The sequence below is a fragment of the Cherax quadricarinatus genome, chromosome 86 (genome assembly GCF_038502225.1).
Source record: "Cherax quadricarinatus isolate ZL_2023a chromosome 86, ASM3850222v1, whole genome shotgun sequence".
Lineage (NCBI taxonomy): Eukaryota > Metazoa > Arthropoda > Malacostraca > Decapoda > Parastacidae > Cherax > Cherax quadricarinatus.
Window position 1 is genome coordinate 4,001,368 of NC_091377.1, and position 20,595 is coordinate 4,021,962.

The 20,595-nt window shown below is 43.2% G+C and overlaps 1 protein-coding gene and 1 long non-coding RNA gene across 14 annotated transcripts in view; both read left to right on the forward strand.

Annotated features, from left to right (window-relative positions):
* LOC128702975 (RNA binding protein fox-1 homolog 1-like) overlaps positions 1-20,595 on the forward strand; it is a 367,005-nt gene that overhangs the window by 257,381 nt on the left and 89,029 nt on the right. For all 13 annotated transcript variants that reach the window (XM_070103571.1, XM_070103575.1, XM_070103574.1 and 10 more), the window contains 2 exons: positions 8,669-8,880; positions 12,059-12,149. In XM_070103571.1, coding sequence (XP_069959672.1) covers positions 8,669-8,880; positions 12,059-12,149 — 303 coding nt within the window. The remainder of the gene's footprint in view (positions 1-8,668; positions 8,881-12,058; positions 12,150-20,595) is intronic.
* The window catches only part of LOC138855242 (uncharacterized), a 351,644-nt gene that overhangs the window by 187,398 nt on the left and 143,651 nt on the right, over positions 1-20,595 (forward strand). The window lies entirely within an intron of this gene.

The window sequence follows — 20,595 nt, forward strand, 5'->3', positions numbered from 1 at the left end:
AATTGCCAACAAACCTCTAGCTGTCTTCGACCGAGAGATAGAGAGAGAGAGGTGGAGGTCTTCAAGAGGAAACAGATTCACTACCTCCACCAAGTGTCAGATCAACCAGATTGTGATGGATGTGTTAGGTAGGATGTGTATGATAGGATGGATAATGAGAACGTTCAAAACGAGAGATGCCAAGCCCATGATGATCCTTTTCAAATCACTTGTTCTCTCTAGGCTGGAATACTGCTGTACATTAACATCTCCATACAAAGCAGGTGAAATCGCAGATCTAGAGAGTGTACAGAGATCCTTTACTGCACGTATAAGTTCTGTCAAGCACCTTAACTACTGGGAACGCTTGGAAGCACTTGACTTGTACTCGTTGGAACGCAGGAGGGAGAGATATATCATAATCTACACTTGGAAAATCTTGGAAGGAATGGTCCCAAATCTGCACACAGAAATCACTCCCTACGAAAGTAAAAGACTGGGCAGGCGATGCAAAATGCCGCCAATAAAAAGTAGGGGCGCCATTGGTACACTAAGAGAAAACACCATAAGTGTCCGGGGCCCAAAACTGTTCAACAGCCTCCCATCAAGCATTAGGGGAATTGCCAATAAACCCCTGGCTGCCTTCAAGAGAGAGCTAGACAGATAGCTGAAGTCAGTGCCGGATCAGCCGGGCTGTGGCTCGTACGTCGGACTGCGTGCGGCCAGCAGTAACAGCCTAGTTGATCAGGCCCTGATCCATCGGGAGGCCTGGTCATGGACCGGGCCGCGGGGGCGTTGATCCCCGGAATAACCTCCAGGTAACCTCCAGGTAGTGGGTCGACAAGAGCAACAATCTTGAACATGCAATTAATGAAGCTTACCTTCGAAACCCAGGTCGTGTTCCGAGGGTAGACAGACTGTTGACACGGGTCACAGGTATTTATGTTTTCCTGCTTGTTTCTCAACCCCACACTCTAGGCAGTTTTGACCTCTGGGGCCCTGTTATACCTACGCCTGAAACTGTGTTAAGTACCATCATCCTCGTTCAGCTCATTCGAGTGTGTGTTGAGAGGATCCTCCCTGCAGGACGGTGGCTCCGTAATTAAGGACACGAGTGAGCCACACCAACTGTGTCGTCTTTGTCTCTTCCCCTTCCGGGTCTTCTCTGAAAGTTGCCTCAGGTTTATATCACCATTAACTAGCCCCGCTCACACTCTCCTCCACCTCTCCCTCCCGGCTCTCACTCCCTCTCTCTCTCTCCCATTGTTGCCACCTCCTCCCCTCTCCTCCCCTCTCCTCCCCTCTCCTCCCCTCTCCTCCACCATCTGTCCATCTCCCTGGTTCCCTCCGTAATCTTGTTTCCATCCTTCCCCTCTCATCTCTCTACCTCCCCGGTTTTCCCTCCTTTAGGTTTCCCACATATCTCTCTTTTCCTCTCCCTGTTTCATTCTGTGCTTTCCTTTCCGAGAAATGTCAACACCCAACCTGGAAGTGTAACTAAGTGAGGCAAACTGTGCTCTTGGTCTCCCATCTTCAACGTTTAATTTACTCTGTTATTTGTTCATAAGTTTGCCTTGGTTGTACCATATACTGCACAGGAATCTCTTGGATCCTGTTCCAGTGTTGTACCAGACTATTTGAGAAGACAGACTTTATAGGATTTTTCAGGTGCTACATGTGGCTGTGTTTTCTATAATTGTGGCCTCGTGTTGGCCCTTGTCTACTTGTGATTTACCTGTGACCTGTTTAGGGAGTCTTCCTATTCAGGCGTCCTAAGCCACACTGCAGATTTTCTAAACCATACCACGGGTGGGGTTTGAACCGGCGGTCAGAGAGTCTCAAAACTCCGTGAGTCATGCTGATTATTTGGTCGACCAGGCTGTTGCTGTTGGCGGCCTGCCGGCCCATATATTAATCACAGCCTGGTTGATCTGGCACACCGCAGAGGAACTGATGCAGTTTGCTAAGAAACTTACTTTGTATGTTTTCTGGTATTCCTTCATGTTGTAGGTGTGGACGCCACAGTACCGCATGTTGGAAATTTGTGTTTTTATATCACATTGCCTTAATTTTTAAGAGGGCTCTTGATTTATGGAAAATTCTGAGATGATTGATCGCCTTAATTTTTAAGAGGGCTCTTGATTTATGGAAAATTCTGAGATGATTGATTCCAAATCTGCACACCGAAATCACTCCCTATGCCAGCAAGAGCAAAAGACCCTCAGTGGAAAGTAGAGGTGTGATGAACAGTAATTTATATCTGTGGGTCCAGAGTATTTCTCTTACCAGAAATGTCAGGAACCCTACATGATGAAGTGCGGAAGTCCTCAAAAGGAACCTCGGTAAGTGCCTCCACCAAGTGCCGGATCAACCAGGCTGTGATGAATTTGTGGGCCAGTGGTCCACCAGCAGCACGGGCCTGGTTGACTAGAGAAGCGTGGACTGGGTTTGTGGCAATAAGAAAACTCGAGACCCGTCAAAGGTATATCAAAGGTGTCCGTCATAGGGGAGGCCTGGCCAGGGACAGGGCCGCAGGAATGTTGAACCCCTGGAGAGATCTGCTATTTACTGTAACTCATTCCACTTTTCAAGCACTCACTGAAATTTCTGATATACCCCTAACCCCATTTGACTTAGAACGAGAAAACGATCAGTTGCACACCCATACAGTCCACCCCAGGCCCAGACTCCTGGAGCAACATACTCAAGAGTTGCAAGACACCCCTATCTCGTGCCTTAAATATTCTGTGCAAAAGAGGCCTAGATACTTGAGCCATCCCACTGTCATTACAAATAATCGATATAGCCCCATTTACAAATGTGTCAGTTTCTCAGTGTTGCAAAAAACTCAGGACCAGTAGCCCTGACGTCACACTTTCAAAATATTTGAAAGTGTTTTAAGAGGTAAGATTGTCAGTCACATGGAATCGTAGGAATTGCACGACCCAGATCAACATGGATTCAGAACAAGCCGCTGCTGCCTCTCACAATTGCTAGACCATTACCACATGATCTTGGACGAATGAGATATTTGTGCAACACTTTGGTATCTTCACTGTGGAAGCGTGTCTTAGTCAGCGACTTAGCAATCCACCTTTGATATAAATTTACCTTCGATGAGTTTCGAGTTTTTTTTTTTATGCAGAGAAAAACGGAAGATGTGAATAGGTAGTTTACTTGTGGGTGAGTCCTTCCTTCTGGTCTCGTCTCATAACTAGCAGTGACTGGGATAACACACTACTGTATAAAGGGTTTTGATAATCCACAACTTGATAAATGAGACGCTTTTGCAACATTTGGGTCTCTTTACTCTAGAAACGTTTCACTAGACAGTGACTTCTTCAGTTCAATACAGAGAAGAATGGTGGAAAATGAAAAGTTTGACGTAATCAGTCTCTCAGCCTAGAGTCGATGTGTTTACTCTAATTCCGATGAAGGTACAGCATATGCATGAAGGGGCTTTTATACTGCAGACTGATGAAGTGAAGCAGTGGTAGGCAGAGTCACCAGTGGAAAAATCCCCTAGTGGAAGTAGGTCATGCTTATAGGTTACGTAAAATTTAAAGAATTATCTGCATCAAGATCCCAAGATGTTCCTGTGTCTGACAGAATTTGTATAAATGGTTTAGAAAATTGATGGACTGAATACATTGACTCCAGACTGATTACCTCAAATTACCCCTCATCTTTCACCATTCTTCTCTGTATTGGACTGAAGAAGCCACTAGCTGGTGAGAAGTTTTCACAAAGACACCCAAGTGTTACACAAGTCTCATTTATCAGAGTAACGTATATTCCACAGTCTGGATAACTAAACTAACCCCGTATATCAGAAATTTTATACCTAAGAAGATAAACTGAGGACACTGAATTTACAGAGTGAATTAGGGGATATGATCACAGTGTACGAGTGAAAGACAGGAATAACTACAGGGGGATACAAATAACGTGCTAACCAAGACAGGATTCGTAGTAATGAGAAGGCACTGGTTTAGCAGGCGTGCTAAAGGGATAGCTAGCAGAGTAGGCAAATGGATCTTCAACTTTCTAACCAATCGAACACAGAGTAGTGGTAAACAGAGTTAAATCGGAAGCTGCCACAGTGAAGAGTTCTGTTCCACAAGGCACAGTACTCGCCCCTATCCTGTTCCTCATTCTCATATCAGACATAGAGATGTAAACCATAGCACCGTATCAACATTTACAGATGATGCTAGGATCTGCACGAGTGTCATCCTTTGAGGACACGGCAAATCTCCAATAAGATATAAGTCAAGTTTTCCAATTGGCAACGGAGAACAATATGATCAGTGAAGACAAATTCCAACTACTCTGTTATGGAAAACTGGAGGAAATAATAATTAGAACTGAGTATACTACAAACTCGAATCGCACAATAGTACAAAAGTAATGTGAAGGACCTGGGAGTGGCAATGTCTGAGGATCTCACCTTCAAGGATCACAACAATGCCACTGTCACATCTGCGAGGAAACTGATAGGATGGATAATGAGAACAAGACTAGAGATGCCAAGCCAGTGATGATCCTTTTTAAATCACTTGTTCTCTCTAGGCTGGAATATTGCTGTACATTAACATCTCTATTGAAGGCAGGTGAAATTGTAGATCTAGAAAATGTACAAAGAACCTTTACTGTACATACAAGTTCCATCAGACACCTTAACTGGAAAATCCTAGAGGGACTGGTCTCTAATCTGCACATACAAATCATTCCCTACAAAAGCAAAAGACTTGGCAGGCGATGCAGCGTACCCCCAGCGAAAAGTAGGGGCGCCATTAGTACACTAAAAGAAAACACAGTAAGTGTCCGGGCCCCAAGACTGTTCAACAGCCTCCCATCAACCATAAGGGAATTTACCAATAGACCCCTGGTTGTCTTCAAGTGGGAGCTGGACGGATACCTCAGTCCGTACCGGATCAGCCGGGCTGTGGTTCGTACGTTGGACTACGTGCGGCCAGCAGTAACAGACTGTATATTAGCAAATATAAATGAGGTGTTCTTGCATGTTTGTTGGGGGGATTTTGTTATCAGTAGTTGTGAGTTTGGAGGAGCCACTGGTTGTCTCCAGTCCAACAAGGCTCCAAGGTGGTGGACGATTTTGGTTATTTCTTTCCATTTTCTTTCTTCTCTTCCAAAATCAGTTGGAGTGGAGTTGTAACTACAGTAACTACTATTTGTTTTACGGGTGTATGATGTATAGATGTGTGGTGTGGTGATGTATAGATGTGTGGTGTGGTGATGTATAGATGTGTGTGGTGATGTATAGATGTGGTGTGTGGTGATGTATAGATGTGTGTGGTGATGTATAGATGTGTGTGATGTATAGATGTGTGTGGTGATGTATAGATGTGTGTGATGTATAGATGTGGTGTGTGGTGATGTATAGATGTGGTGTGTGGTGATGTATAGATGTGTGTGGTGATGTATAGATGTGGTGTGTGGTGATGTATAGATGTGTGTGGTGATGTATAGATGTGGTGTGTGATGTATAGTGTGTGGTGATGTATAGATGTGTGTGGTGATGTATAGATGTGGTGTGTGGTGATGTATAGATGTGGTGTGTGGTGATGTATAGATGTGGTGTGTGGTGATGTATAGATGTGTGTGGTGATGTATAGATGTGGTGTGTGGTGATGTATAGATGTGTGTGGTGATGTATAGAGGTGGTGTGTGGTGATGTATAGATGTGGTGTGTGGTGATGTATAGATGGGGTGTGTGATGTATAGAGGTGGTGTGTGGTGATGTATAGATGAGGTGTGTGGTGATGTATAGATGTGGTGTGTGGTGATGTATAGAGGTGGTGTGTGGTGATGTATAGATGTGGTGTGTGGTGATGTATAGAGGTGTGTGGTGATGTATAGATGTGGTGTGTGGTGATGTATAGATGTGGTGTGTGGTGATGTATAGAGATGGTGTGTGGTGATGTATAGATGTGGTGTGTGGTGATGTATAGATGTGGTGTGTGGTGATGTATAGAGGTGGTGTGTGGTGATGTATAGAGGTGGTGTGTGGTGATGTATAGATGTGGTGTGTGGTGATGTATAGAGGTGGTGTGTGGTGATGTATAGAGGTGGTGTGTGGTGATGTATAGATGTGTGTGATGTATAGATGTGTGTGGTGTGTGGTGATGTATAGATGTGGTGTGTGGTGATGTATAGATGTGTGTGGTGATGTATAGAGGTGGTGTGTGGTGATGTATAGATGTGTGTGGTGATGTATAGATGTGGTGTGTGGTGATGTATAGATGTGGTGTGTGGTGATGTATAGATGTGGTGTGTGGTGATGTATAGATGTGTGTGGTGTATAGAGGTGGTGTGTGGTGGTGTATAGAGGTGGTGTGTGGTGATGTATAGAGGTGGTGTGTGGTGATGTATAGAGGTGGTGTGTGATGTATAGATGTGTGTGATGTATAGATGTGGCGTGTGGTGATATATAGATGTGGTGTGTGGTGATGTATAGATGTGGTGTGTGGTGATGTATAGAGGTGGTGTGTGGTGATGTATAGATGTGGCGTGTGGTGATGTATAGAGGTGGTGTGTGGTGATGTATAGATGTGTGTGATGTATAGATGTGGTGTGTATAGGTGTGTGATGTATAGATGTGTGGTGTATAGATGTGGTGTGTGGTGATGTATAGATGTGTGTGGTGATGTATAGATGTGGTGCGTGGTGATGTATAGTGGTGTGTGGTGATGTATAGGGGTGGTGTGTGGTGATGTACAGAGGTGGTGTGTGGTGATGTATAGAGGTGGTGTGTGGTGATGTATAGAGGTGGTGTGTGGTGATGTATAGAGGTGCTGTGTTGTGACGTATAGAGGTGCTGTGTTGTGACGTATAGAGGTGCTGTGTTGTGACGTATAGAGGTGCTGTGTGATGTATAGTGGTGGTGTGTGATGTATAGTGGTGGTATGTGATGTATAGAGTTGGTGTGTGGTGTACAGAGTTGGTGTGTGATGTATAGAGGTGTGTGATGTATAGAGGTGGTGTGGTGATGTATAGATTTGGTGTGTGGTGATGTATAATTTGGTGTGTGGTGATGTATAGAGGTGTTGTGTGATGTATAAATGTAGTGTGTGGTGATGTATATATGTGGTGTGGTGATGTATAGAGGTGGTGAGTGGTGATGTATATATGTGTGTGGTGATGTATAGATGTGTGTGGTGATGTATAGATGTGTGTGATGTGTAGATGTGGTGTGTGGTGATGTATAGATGTGTGTGATGTATAGATGTGGTGTGTGATGATGTATAGAGGTGGTGTGTGGTGATGTATAGATGTGTGTGGTGATGCATAGATGTGGTGTGGTGATGTATAGATGTGTGTAGTGATGTATAGATGTGTGTTGTGATGTATAGATGTGGTGTGTGATGTATAGAGGTGGTGAGTGGTGATGTATAGAGGTGGTGAGTGATGTATAGATGTGGTGTGTGATGTATAGGGGTGGTGAGTGGTAATGTATAGATGTGATGTATAGAGATGGTGAGTGGTGATGTATAGATGTGAGTGGTGATGTATAGAGGTGGTGAGTGATGTATAGATGTGTGTGATGTATAAATGTGGTGAGTGGTGATGTATAGATGTGAGTGGTGATGTATAGAGGTGGTGAGTGGTGATGTATAGATGTGTGTGGTGATGTATAAATGTGGTGAGTGGTGATGTATAGATGTGGTGTGTGGTGATGTATAGATGTGGTGAGTGGTGATGTATAGATGTGGTGTGTGGTGATGTGTAGATGTGAGTGGTGATGTATAGATGTGGTGAGTGGTGATGTATAGATGTGGTGAGTGATGTATAGAGGTGGCGAGTGGTGATGTATAGAGGTGGTGAGTGGTGATGTATAGATGTGTGTGGTGTATAGAGGTGGTGAGTGGTGATGTATAGATGTGGTGAGTGGTGATGTATAGATGTGGTGAGTGGTGATGTATAGATGTGGTGAGTGGTGATGTATAGATGTGGTAAGTGGTGATGTATAGATGTGGTGAGTGGTGATGTATAGATGTGGTGAGTGGTGATGTATAGATGTGGTGAGTGATGTATAGATGTGGTGAGTGGTGATGTATAGAGGTGGTGAGTGGTGATGTATATATAGAGGTGGTGAGTGGTGATGTATAGAGGTGGTGAGTGGTGATGTATATATAGAGGTGGTGAGTGGTGATGTATAGAGGTGGTGAGTGGTGATGTATATATAGAGGTGGTGAGTGGTGATGTATAGAGGTGGTGAGTGGTGATGTATATATAGAGGTGGTGAGTGGTGATGTATATATAGAGGTTGTGATGTATAGAGGTGGTGAGTGGTGATGTATATATAGAGGTGGTGAGTGGTGATGTATATATAGAGGTTGTGATGTATAGAGGTGGTGAGTGGTGATGTATATATAGAGGTGGTGAGTGGTGATGTATATATAGAGGTGGTGAGTGGTGATGTATATATAGAGGTGGTGAGTGGTGATGTATATATAGAGGTTGTGATGTATAGAGGTGGTGAGTGGTGATGTATAGAGGTGGTGAGTGGTGATGTATATATAGAGGTTGTGATGTATAGAGGTGGTGAGTGGTGATGTATAGAGGTGGTGAGTGGTGATGTATATATAGAGGTGGTGATGTATAGAGGTGGTGAGTGATGTATAGAGGTGTGTTAAAGGTACTAACAGTGTGACACATGTTTCAGCACATGGTTCAGACAACGATGGCGGCGTCGTTCCCGTATAACCAGAACGGCGAGGCTGGGGCGGGTAAGGATGGGCCCGGCAAGGACGGTCCACCCTTCTCTCCGCCTGGGGCCCCCGGGGCGCCTCCACCCGGGGCCCCCGGTGCACCACCTGCCCCTCAGACCACACCCACCGCTGCAGTCCCTGGTGTTCCTGTTACAGTATCCTCTAGGTGAGTCTCTCTCTCTCTACCTCTCTAGATCTCTTTCTACCTCTCTAGATCTCTTTCTACCTCTCTAGATCTCTTTCTACCTCTCTAGATCTCTCTCTACCTCTCTAGATCTCTCTCTACCTCTCTAGATCTCTCTCTACCTCTCTAGATCTCTTTCTACCTCTCTAGATCTCTTTCTACCTCTCTAGATCTCTTTCTACCTCTCTAGATCTCTTTCTACCTCTAGATCTCTTTCTCTCTACCTCGCTTCCTCTCTAGATCTCTTTCTCTCTACCTCTCTACCTCTCTAGATCTCTTTCTACCTCTCTAGATCTCTTTCTCTCTACCTCTCTTCCTCTCTAGATCTCTTTCTCTCTACCTCTCTTCCTCTCTAGATCTCTTTCTCTCTACCTCTCTTCCTCTCTAGATCTCTTTCTCTCTACCTCTCTTCCTCTCTAGATCTCTTTCTCTCTACCTCTCTTCCTCTCTAGATCTCTTTCTCTCTACCTCTCTTCCTCTCTAGTTCTTTCTCTCTACCCCCCTCTCTCTCTTTGTACCTCTGTCTACCTCTACCCCTCTGTACCTCTCACCTCTCTCAACTTCCCTGCCCTCTCCATCTTCTCTCTCCTCACCCTCCTCTCTTCCTTCTCTCCCTCTCCTCCTCCTGTCCTTCCCCCCGCCCCTTCATCTCTCCCAATTTCCACTTTCCCGTTTCCATTTTCCTTCTCCATCTATTCCTTTTATCTAACCCTTTCCACTCTCCTATCCACTTTTCTTACTCTCTCCATCTAAATCCCCTCTTGTGCCTTTAACTTTCCCTTCTTTCCCATTTTTTTTATTTCCCCTCTAGTTTGCCCTCTTTCCATTCCCCCTCCTGTTTTCCTCTTCCTATTTTCTTCTCTCCCTCTCATTTTTATATATCTCTCTCAATTTTCTCTCTCTTATACAGTGTTTTACAAGGTTAAGTTAAGAATTCCTAACTTTATTTACAAGCTAAGAGCTGTTACGTACATCAGCTCATTTAAAAGCATTTTTATTATTATAAGACATACAAATAGGAAACAGGATGAAGTTGGAGCCATCTCTGGGCCAGCTGTTTCATTTGATCAGCTGACTTTATTTCCTTGATGTCATTATGCTGTACGAACATGTTCCACGCACGAGTCATCCTGGGAATAAATAATCTCAGATGAAGTGATGTTCTGGAGAAGAATACACTCAGTGTAGCTGCTGCTTGCCGTCCCTCTTTATATATATATATATATATATATATATATATATATATATATATATATATAAATATATACATATATATATATATATATATACATATATACATATATATATATATATATATATATATACATATATACATATATATATATATATATATATATGTGTGTATGTATGTCGTGCCGAATAGGCAGAACTTGCGATCTTGGCTTAAATAGCAACGCTCATCTTGCCATATAGGACAAGCGAAAATTTGTGTATGCAATAATTTCGCCAAAATCATTCTGAACCTAACGAAAAATATATATTTCACTGTGTTTGTTTAGTATTAAATTATTGTAAATAAATCTAAAATATATTTAGTTGAGTTAGGCTAAAATAAATTGTTCTTGTTATAATAAGGTTAGGTAAGTTTTCTAAGATTCGTTTGGAGGAAAATTAAAAAATTTTACATTAACATTAATGAAAAAAAATGTCTTTAAACGTATAAGAGAAAATTTTAGAAAGAACTTAATTTTAAATGAGTTCTTGCTAATTGACCAATTTTACATATTCGGCACGACATATATATATATATATATATATATATATATATATATATATATATATATATATATATATATATATATATATATATATATATATATATATATATATATATATATATATATATATATAATTTTTGTATCTCCCTCTGCATTTGCTCTCTCCCTCTTTCTGTTTTTCTCTCTTCCTCTTTTTTATATCTCCCTTTCAGTTTTTCTCTCTTCCTTTTTATATCTCCCTCTCAAGTTTCTCTCTTTTTTTTTGTCTCCCTCTGTATTTCCTCTCTCTCTCTTTCCATCCGCCTCTTTCTATTTCATTACGGTGACAGTAAAACCAAGTTGACTGTTGTTGCTAGGATGCAGGAGTAGTGTAGCATCACACTGATGATGTATCTATGATTCAACCGTGCAAAGAACCTCTTACACCATCGCCCTCTTTATTTTTTCCTCCCCTCTTTCCTTTCCCATCCCTTAAAGCTTGCTTTCCCCAGCTCTCTCTCTCTCATTATCCCCGAAATTCCTCGTGTTTCTCCGCACACCTTTCTCCTTCACCATTACCTGTGATCTGTTTCGGGCCACAGGGCCCAGGGCCACAGGTAGAAGGTAGGTAGACTGCTGTCTATCCTGTTGTTAAAGAAGATAGATTGCTGTCTATCCTCTTGTTAAATAAGATAGGAAGAATTGGTGATGTTTTTGTTTTGTAAGCACTTAAGATGACAAACCTTATATAGTATGTATTACATACTCTTATCTTCATATATACTCTTATCTTCATATATATCTTATCTTCTTATCTTATACTCTTATCTTCATATAACTATGTTCTTGATAGTTCTTAATTCTGTAATATTTACTTTTTACAACTTAACAGGCATAGTCTGAGACTGGACCGTGGGGAAAATAATTCCCAGTGCTGCTTTACAGACAACAAATAGCCCTCCCAGCCCTCCCTATTAAATACCTCCGGTACTAATCATACACAGCTTTTCTCACTCCCTCTCTTGACTTTCTTTTTTCTTGTGTCTCTCCTTCCCTCTTGATTTCCTCCCTCTCGTTTTTCATCTGGCAAGCCCCATGCTATTCTATTTTCCTCCTCACTTCCCTTTCCCGATTTCCCATTCCTTCGAATATGTTCCTTTCCCAAGTTGTAACACAGTGTTTGTTCTCCCCCCCCCCTGCCCCATTGACTGTGTTCCCTGTCCCAGCACAGGTGTGATAGATTTGGTGGTGGTGATCATGATTGGTTATTGTGTATTGTTTCCTCACTGACACTGTTTCCTTTACCCCTAGTGCAGTTGCGGTAGAGGGTTGTGGTTGTGGTAACATAATGTTTCTCCCTGATAGCGTGTTCCTTTCCCATACTACAGGCGTGGTAGAAGTTATGGTTGAGGTGGTGATAACATAATGTTTCTTCCTGACAGTGGAGCGACGGTAGCGGGAGGTATGCAGGTGCAAGTTCCAGTCGGTCCCCCCGTCGTTGCTAATGGTGTAGACCAACAGATTGTCAGTGCGGTAAGTCTGTCTACTTTGTTTCAAATTACTGCACTTGCTGCCACACATCTTTAAGACTAGGTATGGTAAGGCTTAAGACACAAGAGGCTAGAAGCTAGTAAAGCACATCATAGTGTAGGAGGCAGGGCCAAGAGCTGAGACTCAAACCCCACAAACCACTTACAGCTGCTTCAAGAGTTGAGGTTCGACCCACACAAACACACTACGATGCTCGCCACAGCTTCAAGAAGAGGGTTAAGAAGCTGAGACTCGACCCAAACACAAACACAACCTACAACAGTAGTTTTCACTAGGGTTCAGAAGCAAGTGTGGCAGCGCAAGTGTACCTCAGTTGGAAGTTAATAATCGTGTAGGTTATTATAATTGTTCAAGTATACAGACATGGGTTCACGCACTTACCAATGCACGTTCACAGGCATGCACACGCGCACACACATGTACATGCATGCATTGGGGCATGCACACGCACGCACAGGGGCATGTTTTTTTTGCACGCCTATGCATGCACATGCATGCATACACAGGCACACTAATACTTGTATTAATAGAATACGTATTTCTAGATATGGTCTTCATAGATTTTGCAGAGATATTTAACAATTGTGACCGTGGAGTGGTAGCACATAAAATATAGTTAATATGTACAACAGGAAAGGTTAGAAGATAAATATTTAATTTTACAGCAAACAGAACGCAGAATGGCAGAAAAAGTCAAGTCTAACCTAACAGTTTAGCAGTCCAAGACCTGGTCACAGACCGGGCCACGGGGGCGTTGACTCTCGAAACCCTCTCCAGGTATACTCCAGGGTCTTATCACCTTTCCTGTTGCACATCATCATTGCCACTGCTTCGGATCATCCTCTGAGGACGATACCAAAATAGGTATGAAAGTCGCCTTGGTAGAGGATACAGAAAAATTACAATGGTATACTAATAAAAAATTCAGTGTGCGAAGGAAAAAAAGCGTTTTTTAGTGACAAATTTCATTTGCTTAGAAATGGGAGGAACGAAGAACCAAGAAAGAACAGAGGATAAAAAGACTTAGGCAGACCATCTCCAACAATATAAGAAGCAGGTGAAACATCTGGGTATCTTTATTTGTAGATGTTTCCCCCATCCAGTGCCTTTATCAATACAATACAATGATAAAGCCACTGAATGGCGAAACGTCTACAAATAAAGATACCCAGATGTTACACACGTGTCTAATTCTTCATCTTGACGGTACTGTATACCATTCATGTACACAAGCAAGTGAAAGACTTAATAACTAGTTAAACCATACAATCCTTCATTTAGAAATACACAACGTAGATAATGCAAAAAAAAAAAAAAATGACTGGGTGAATCATTAGTACTTTGAAAACAAGTAAGTGTATTCAGGTATACACAAATACAGTTACCTAGATTATCATACATAGCAGCATGTGTGTAGAGAACCTAGGACAACCCAAAAAAGTCCGAGAGCGACTTACTTCCATTGGGCGATGGTCTCTGTTTACAGCTCCATTCAAGACAGGAAAGCTGTCAGAGCTGGAAAGTGTTCAGGATTGCACAGAGTCGAAGCTTGTAAAGTATTATGAACTCGAAGTATTTGAAGTGTACTGTCTGGAGCGTACAAGATACTTTATAATTTATTCCTGGAAAAATATTTGAGGGCCAGATCCCAAATTTATACTTTCAACAGTAACTAGAATGAGAGAGATGGAGGTTAAAACAGAGTGAAAGCAGAGGTGCTACAAGAGCCGTAAGAGAACACTGTGTCAACATGCGTGGCCCAAGGCTTTTCAACATTGTCAACAAATATCAGAAATATTGCTGGAATGTATGTAAAAGTTTTAAAAAGGAAACTGGATCACTACTTCCACCAGGTGCCAGATCAACCATTTTGTGATGGTTATATACTACCACCAGCTATGAGTTATAAGAATTAAAAAAAAAAAAAGTTCTACAGGAGAAACATTGAATAAACTTTTTAATTAGAGCTTTGAATGTGTGTCATTTACAGTCCACTGATGTTGGACATTTATTTGGCTGGCCACATATATTTGTGCTAAACAAAGTTGATATCAGTGTATTGCTTCCTTTTGGTGTAATGTAAATGTTTTTAGGACTGAAGAAGCCATTCGTGACGAAACGTTTCCTTTAATAACTGTCCTGAACTTTACATAAGTGTCTTTTTCCACATCATCTCGGTATTACCAGACCATTTCTCAAATGTCTGCAGTTCTGGTCTCCTGTCCTCTTCCTCTGCTCTCCCGTTTATCTTTCCTGGTCTCATGTTTTGTTTTCCATGGCTGTCTCTGGTCTACCTTTCGTCTCCCTGTAGTCTTGTCCTGGTCTCCCTTCGTCTTCTCCTTTCTTCGGTTCTTCCTGGATTTAGTCTCTGAGTTGCAGGGATTGAAGAGATTTCACTCCACTTAGGATGATTGCCGCCGTTTTTCTTGTCAGCTGTGATCTGGATGACTTTAATTTGCCTCCTAAAATGTAGTTAGACACTGCCAGGTTAACCTTCAGCTAATTTCTTTATTTAAGAAATAATTTGGCTGGAGTTACTTGCGCTACAAAAATCTAGACTGTAGGACTGTACGCAAAATGCATTTGGATGGCTTTGCAGAGGTGCTGTTGTGTAAATTGTTTACATGTGGTCAAATTTGGTGCGAAACAAACCTTTACTAAGACAGCATTTTGTTGTTCGTAGAGCAAGCACGAGACTAACCTGCCCTATGTCCGAGCTCCGTGAGTAACAAAACTCTCGGAACTAATGAAAAGGTTATTAAAGGCATGATGAACTTCTGCACAGAGTGAGGGAAGGTGGGGACATCACACGTTGCACATAAGCTGTTACTGTTGATAAAGCTTGTTCTGCAATGTGTCTTCTATACTGTTGTTGGCAGTACATCATTTGGATCCAACAATGGCGGGTCTTTAAATACTTTTGGGTATGTAGTGTTTATTAAATGATCATTTATGTAGTTTTCTCTTCTGATTTAACTGTCAGAATAATCCCAGCGGAAAGCAGGGGTGCGGTGGGCACAATAATAGAACACTGTCAACATTCGTGGCCCCAGATTATTCAACATCTTACCAGAAAATGTCAGAAACACCTGGAGGTTATTCCGGGGATCAACGCCCCCACGGCCCTGTCCATGACCAGGCCTCCCGGTGGATCAGGGCCTGATCAACTAGGCTGTTACTGCTGGCCGCACGCAGTCCAACGTACGAGCCACAGCCCGGCTGATCCGGCACTGACTTCGGTATCTGTCCAGCTCTCTCTTGAAGGCAGCCAGGGGCTTATTGGCAATTCCCCTGATGCTTGATGGGAGGCTGTTGAACAGTCTTGGGCCCCGGACACTTACGGTGTTTACCCTTAGTGTACCAATGGCGCCCGTAATTTTTATTGGGGGCATTTTGCATCGCCTGCCCAGTCTTTTACTTTCGTAGGGAGTGATTTCTTTGTGCAGATTTGGGACCATTCCTTCCAAGATTTTCCAAGTGTAGATTATGATATATCTCTCCCTCCTGCGTTCCAACGAGTACAAGTCTAAGTGCTTCCAAGCGTTCCCAGTAGTTAAGGTGCTTGACAGAACTTATACGTGCAGTAAAGGATCTCTGTACACTCTCTAGATCTGCGATTTCACCTGCTTTGAATGGAGATGTTAATGTTAATGTAGAAGTCTTCAAGAGAAAACTGGACAAGTATCAACAGGTGCCAAATCAACCGGGCTGTGATGAATATGTGGGGTGGTAGGCCTCCAGCAGCAACAGCCTGATTGACCAGGCAAGCACTAGACGAGCCTGGTAAGGCAGTATTTTGCAGTGTCTTCCATGTTCTTGCTCTCACGAGGAATCGTTTCAGTACGCAAATGAGTAAGAATCATCTCCAGTATTTTCCAGGTGTAAATTTTGTTGTATCTTTCTCGCTTACTTTCCAGGGAGTATAATATAAATGATTAGGCATTGCCATCTGTTTAGGTGTCTGAATTTGTACTAGACGAAATATGCATTGCGCAGGAAGATTTATAGAACAGGAATTTTCTTGAGGTTGTTGGTAATACGTGTGTTTCCATTTGGGTACAGTTTACATTACTAATTGTTGAAAGTTAAGACACGTGTAACATTTGTGTATCTTCATTGTAGACGTTTCGCCATCCAGTGGCTTTATCAATACAGATTCTAGGACGTAACTGGAAGACAGTAAATATATATACAAAAGATGAGGTAATCAGTCCCTCAGCCTTGGAGTTGGTGTGAAAAGCACCGTAGTTGTAGAGATTCTGGAGCACGGGCAAGGAGGCTGGAGCTAATATAGGCGTCAGTGGAGAGGGACAGGTAGCAGACGAGGGCATTGTCACTGGTAGGCGGGATTTCCCAGTGGAAGTAGGTCATACCCAAAGGGATGGGTTAGTTGTAGTTGCACATGTGTCTTAACTTTCATCTTGTCGGTATTGTATACCTTTCTTGCACATTACTAATTGTTAGTGAAGGGCTAGGCAGAGATGATTGAGCGAAGTATGTGAAGAGATTGTGTGGTACAGACAGCTGAGTGTAGTGACAATATGGTACAGACAGTTGAATGTAGTGAGTGGTACAGACAGCTAGGTGTAGTTACAGTGTGGTACAGACAGCTGAGTGTAGTGACAGTGTGGTACAGACAGCTGAGTGTAGTGACAGTGTGGTACAGACAGCTGAGTGTAGTGACAGTGTGGTACAGACAGCTGAGTGTAGTGACAGTGTGGTACAGACAGCTGAGTGTAGTGACAGTGTGGTACAGACAGCTGAGTGTAGTGACAGTGTGGCACAGACAGCCGAGTGTAGTGACAGTGTGGTACAGACAGCTGAATGCAGTAACAGTGTGATGCATGCACCTGGGTGCAGTAGCAGTGGCACAGACAGTTGGGTGTATTTGGTGTTGCTGGCGGCTCCGTGACCACTGCAATGAGAAAAGTTCAGAAAGACAGCAAGAAGTGCTGGAGAAGTTGACTGAGAGGGTTGGCTTGGTGTTTTGTATGTACCCTCTCGCCCACACACCTTTAGCGACCACCTTTCATCTAGGTAAATGGTTCAGAGAACCGACAAGTTGATAAATTAGTTCATCAGTCCTATACACCAGTCCTAGACAGTCTTCATCATTCTTCTTTGTATAGGACTGATGAAGCCACTGTGTGGCGAAACGTTTCATCAATAAAGATACCCAAGTGTTGTACATGTGTTTAATTTTACCATCTTTAATAATTCCTGGCCTCCAGAAGCCGATCATACCTACCCTCAACACTTCCATGGCTATGTAGGCCTGCAGGTCGCTGGCGGCAATAGCCTGCTTGATAGGTAATCAGGGAAGTCCGGCCACATGCCGAGTTGCGACGGTAGAAAAATCTGGAAATCGGTTGCAGGTAGGTCATGTATAGCTATTGTTGAAACTGTGGAAAAAGACACTTAAGTACAGTTGAAACTACACTCATCAGTGTGTGCGCTCACCTGTTTGTGGTTGCAGGGGTCGATTCACAGCTCCTGGCCCCACCTCTTCGCTGGTCACTACTAGGTTCACTCTCCCTGCTCCGTGAGCCTTATCATATCTCTTCGTGTGTGGGTGGTGGTGGGGTGGGTTTGTGGGGGTAGCGTGTTCACTCGTGACCCGCCTTGACGGACTTAACTAGTTTCTGAACTCTTCAACCTTATCATACTTCTGTATCTATGCACTGAAGTTGTTTCTCTCCGTTGTACAACTTCCACTTTTTAAACTCTTGAGACTCAAGAGGTTCTTCCTAACACCCCTGTGTGTTTTCAGCTTCCAAATGTCTCCCCTTGTTCTTGGTTCTCTTATTTCACGTAGCTAATCTTCATCTTCCCTATCAAATCTTTTTTAATTTTGTACGTCGTGATCATGTCTTCTCTAGATCTCTGTGCGTGCTCGAGTGGTCTGGGTGGGAGGGAGTGATTTTAAATGGACATTTCATATTTCCCGTATCAGTTCTTAAAATCTGTATGTCGTAATCATATCTCCCCCTTGTGGTGCCCGTGCGTGCGTGCAGGAGCGGGCTGAGAGGAGGAGGATGTGAGGAGAATGAAGGGGCGTTGCTGACCAGGGAGGACATCGTTGCCACTGCCCTGTTTGTTATCCTCTGTTGTCTGGGGTGTGTGTGTGTGTGTGTGTGTGCGTGTGTGCGTGTGTGCGTGTGTGCGTGTGTGCGTGTGTGTGTGTGTGTGTGTGTGTGTGTGTGTGTGTGTGTGTGTGTGTGTGTGTGTGTGTGTGTGTGCGTGTGTGTACACTTACCTATTTGTACTTGTGGTTACAGGGGTCGTCACAGCTCTGGCTCCGCCTCTTAGCTGGTCACTACTAGGTCCACTCTCTCCTTGCTCCATGAGCTTTATTGTACCTCTTCTTAAATCTATGTATGGATCCTGCCTCCACTACATCACTATCAGATATGTGTGCGCGTGCGTGCGTGCTGTGTGCATGCATGCGTGGTATGTGCGTGTGCGCGCGCGCAGCCCCTACACCAAGTGTAGCTGGTATTTGGCGTCCCAGGAATATGGTATTGATTTGGCGCCGCCGAGTTGCCAGAGGTTGGCTCCTGGCTGGCGCCAAGCAAGGTCTGCACCATGTCATTCTTCAGTGTTATGGCACAACATGCTCAAGTTTGAGCCTAGAATAACTCGTAATTGCTACATCTAGTATTTATTACGGGGAAGCTTCGTGCAGTTATAGTAAGATTCTCTGTATGCTGGTAAGATGTCTACTTTAAAATGTTTTGCTTGTCCTACCATGTTTAGAAGCTTTATTGAAATTTGATCAATCATGTTTAGGTTTACAACAGCACAAGAAAATTTAAGATTAATATGGAGACCATCTTATGCAATGTTCTTATTTAATACAAGAAACAAACATGTTCTGTCGTGGTTCTAAATCAGCGAAAGGTATTTAAAGTGTCTTGCTAAATGTTAAATTAAAAATTAACAAAAGATAGACTTTTCAAGAGAACACTGGACCACTGCCTTTTAAAGTGGCAGATCAGCCAGGCTGTGTAGGCCGCTAGCAGCAACATAAGAACATAAGAACGAAGGAACACTGCAGAAGGCCTACTGGCCCATGCGAGGCAGGTCCAAGTCTCCTACCGGCTTAAGCCAATGCACCCAACCTAGTCAGGTCAGGTCACATTGACTTAAGGGAGGAACACGGCAACCGACCTGGTAGCACAAGCTATCAGGTCTAACTCACACCCACCCACATCCACTCATGTATTTATCCAACCTATTTTTAAAGCTACACAACGTTCTGGCCTCTATAACGGTACTTGGGAGTTTGTTCCACTCATCCACAACTCCATTACCAAACCAGTACTTTCCTATATCCTTCCTGAATCTGAATTTTTCCAACTTAAAACCATTGCTGCGAGTCCTGTCTAGGCTAGATATTTTCAGCACACTATTTGGTGGAGCAGGCAGTCAGGAAGTAAATCTGACCTCAGTAGGGCAGTGAGGGTATACGAATCCAAAATCCAGTAAAAGGTATATCACAGTTAACATGAGGCTACAGTAACTGAATCATTGTCTTTGTGACTGTGACCAGACCTTCTGATTGATGAATGCTCAGATTGTTGGTGCTTACAACTGGCAGTCCCATGTATTCTTTACAACCCGGCCCACGAAATAATTGGAAGGCACTTCTCAGGTTCCCTCATAAAAGAATGTTATCATTTTCCTAGAGACTGTTGTATATCATTGTTGTTGTCTCCTGCAACATGTTGTATACTGTATTTTAATAACAACATCCTTGTATACGGGCAGCTGCCTTGTGCTGTATATCTGCTATCAACAGGACCAAGTGTAAAAGTTTTCAAGAGGAAACCGAGCCACTCCCTCCGCTAAGTGCCAGATCAACCAGGCTGTGATGGCTGTGTAAGCCAGTGAACCTTCGCAGCCAGGCAAGGCTGCGAAGGTAGAACAAAATCTGGAAACCTGTCAGTTCTGCCATAGTGAAGAGCTCTGTTCCACAAGGCACAGTACTCGCCCCCATCTTATTCCTTATCCTCATATCAGACATAAACAGAGATATACACCACAGCACCGTATCATCCTTTGCGAATGATACTAGGATCTGCATGAGGCTGTCATCTGCTGAGGACGCGGTTAATCTCCAAGAAGATATAAACAAAGTTTTCCAATGGGCAACGGTAAACAATATGATGTTCAATGAGGACAAATTCCAACTACTCCGTTATGGAAAACTAGAGGAGATAATAACTAGAACAGAGTATACTACTGACTCCGGCCATACAATAGAGCGGAAAACTAATGTAAGGGACCTGGGAGTAGTAATGTCTGAGGACCTCACTTTCAAGGATCACAACAGTGCCACGATCGCACGTGCAAAGAAAATGATAGGATGGATAATGAGAACTTTCAAAACGAGAGATGCCAAGCCCATGATGATCCTTTTCAAATC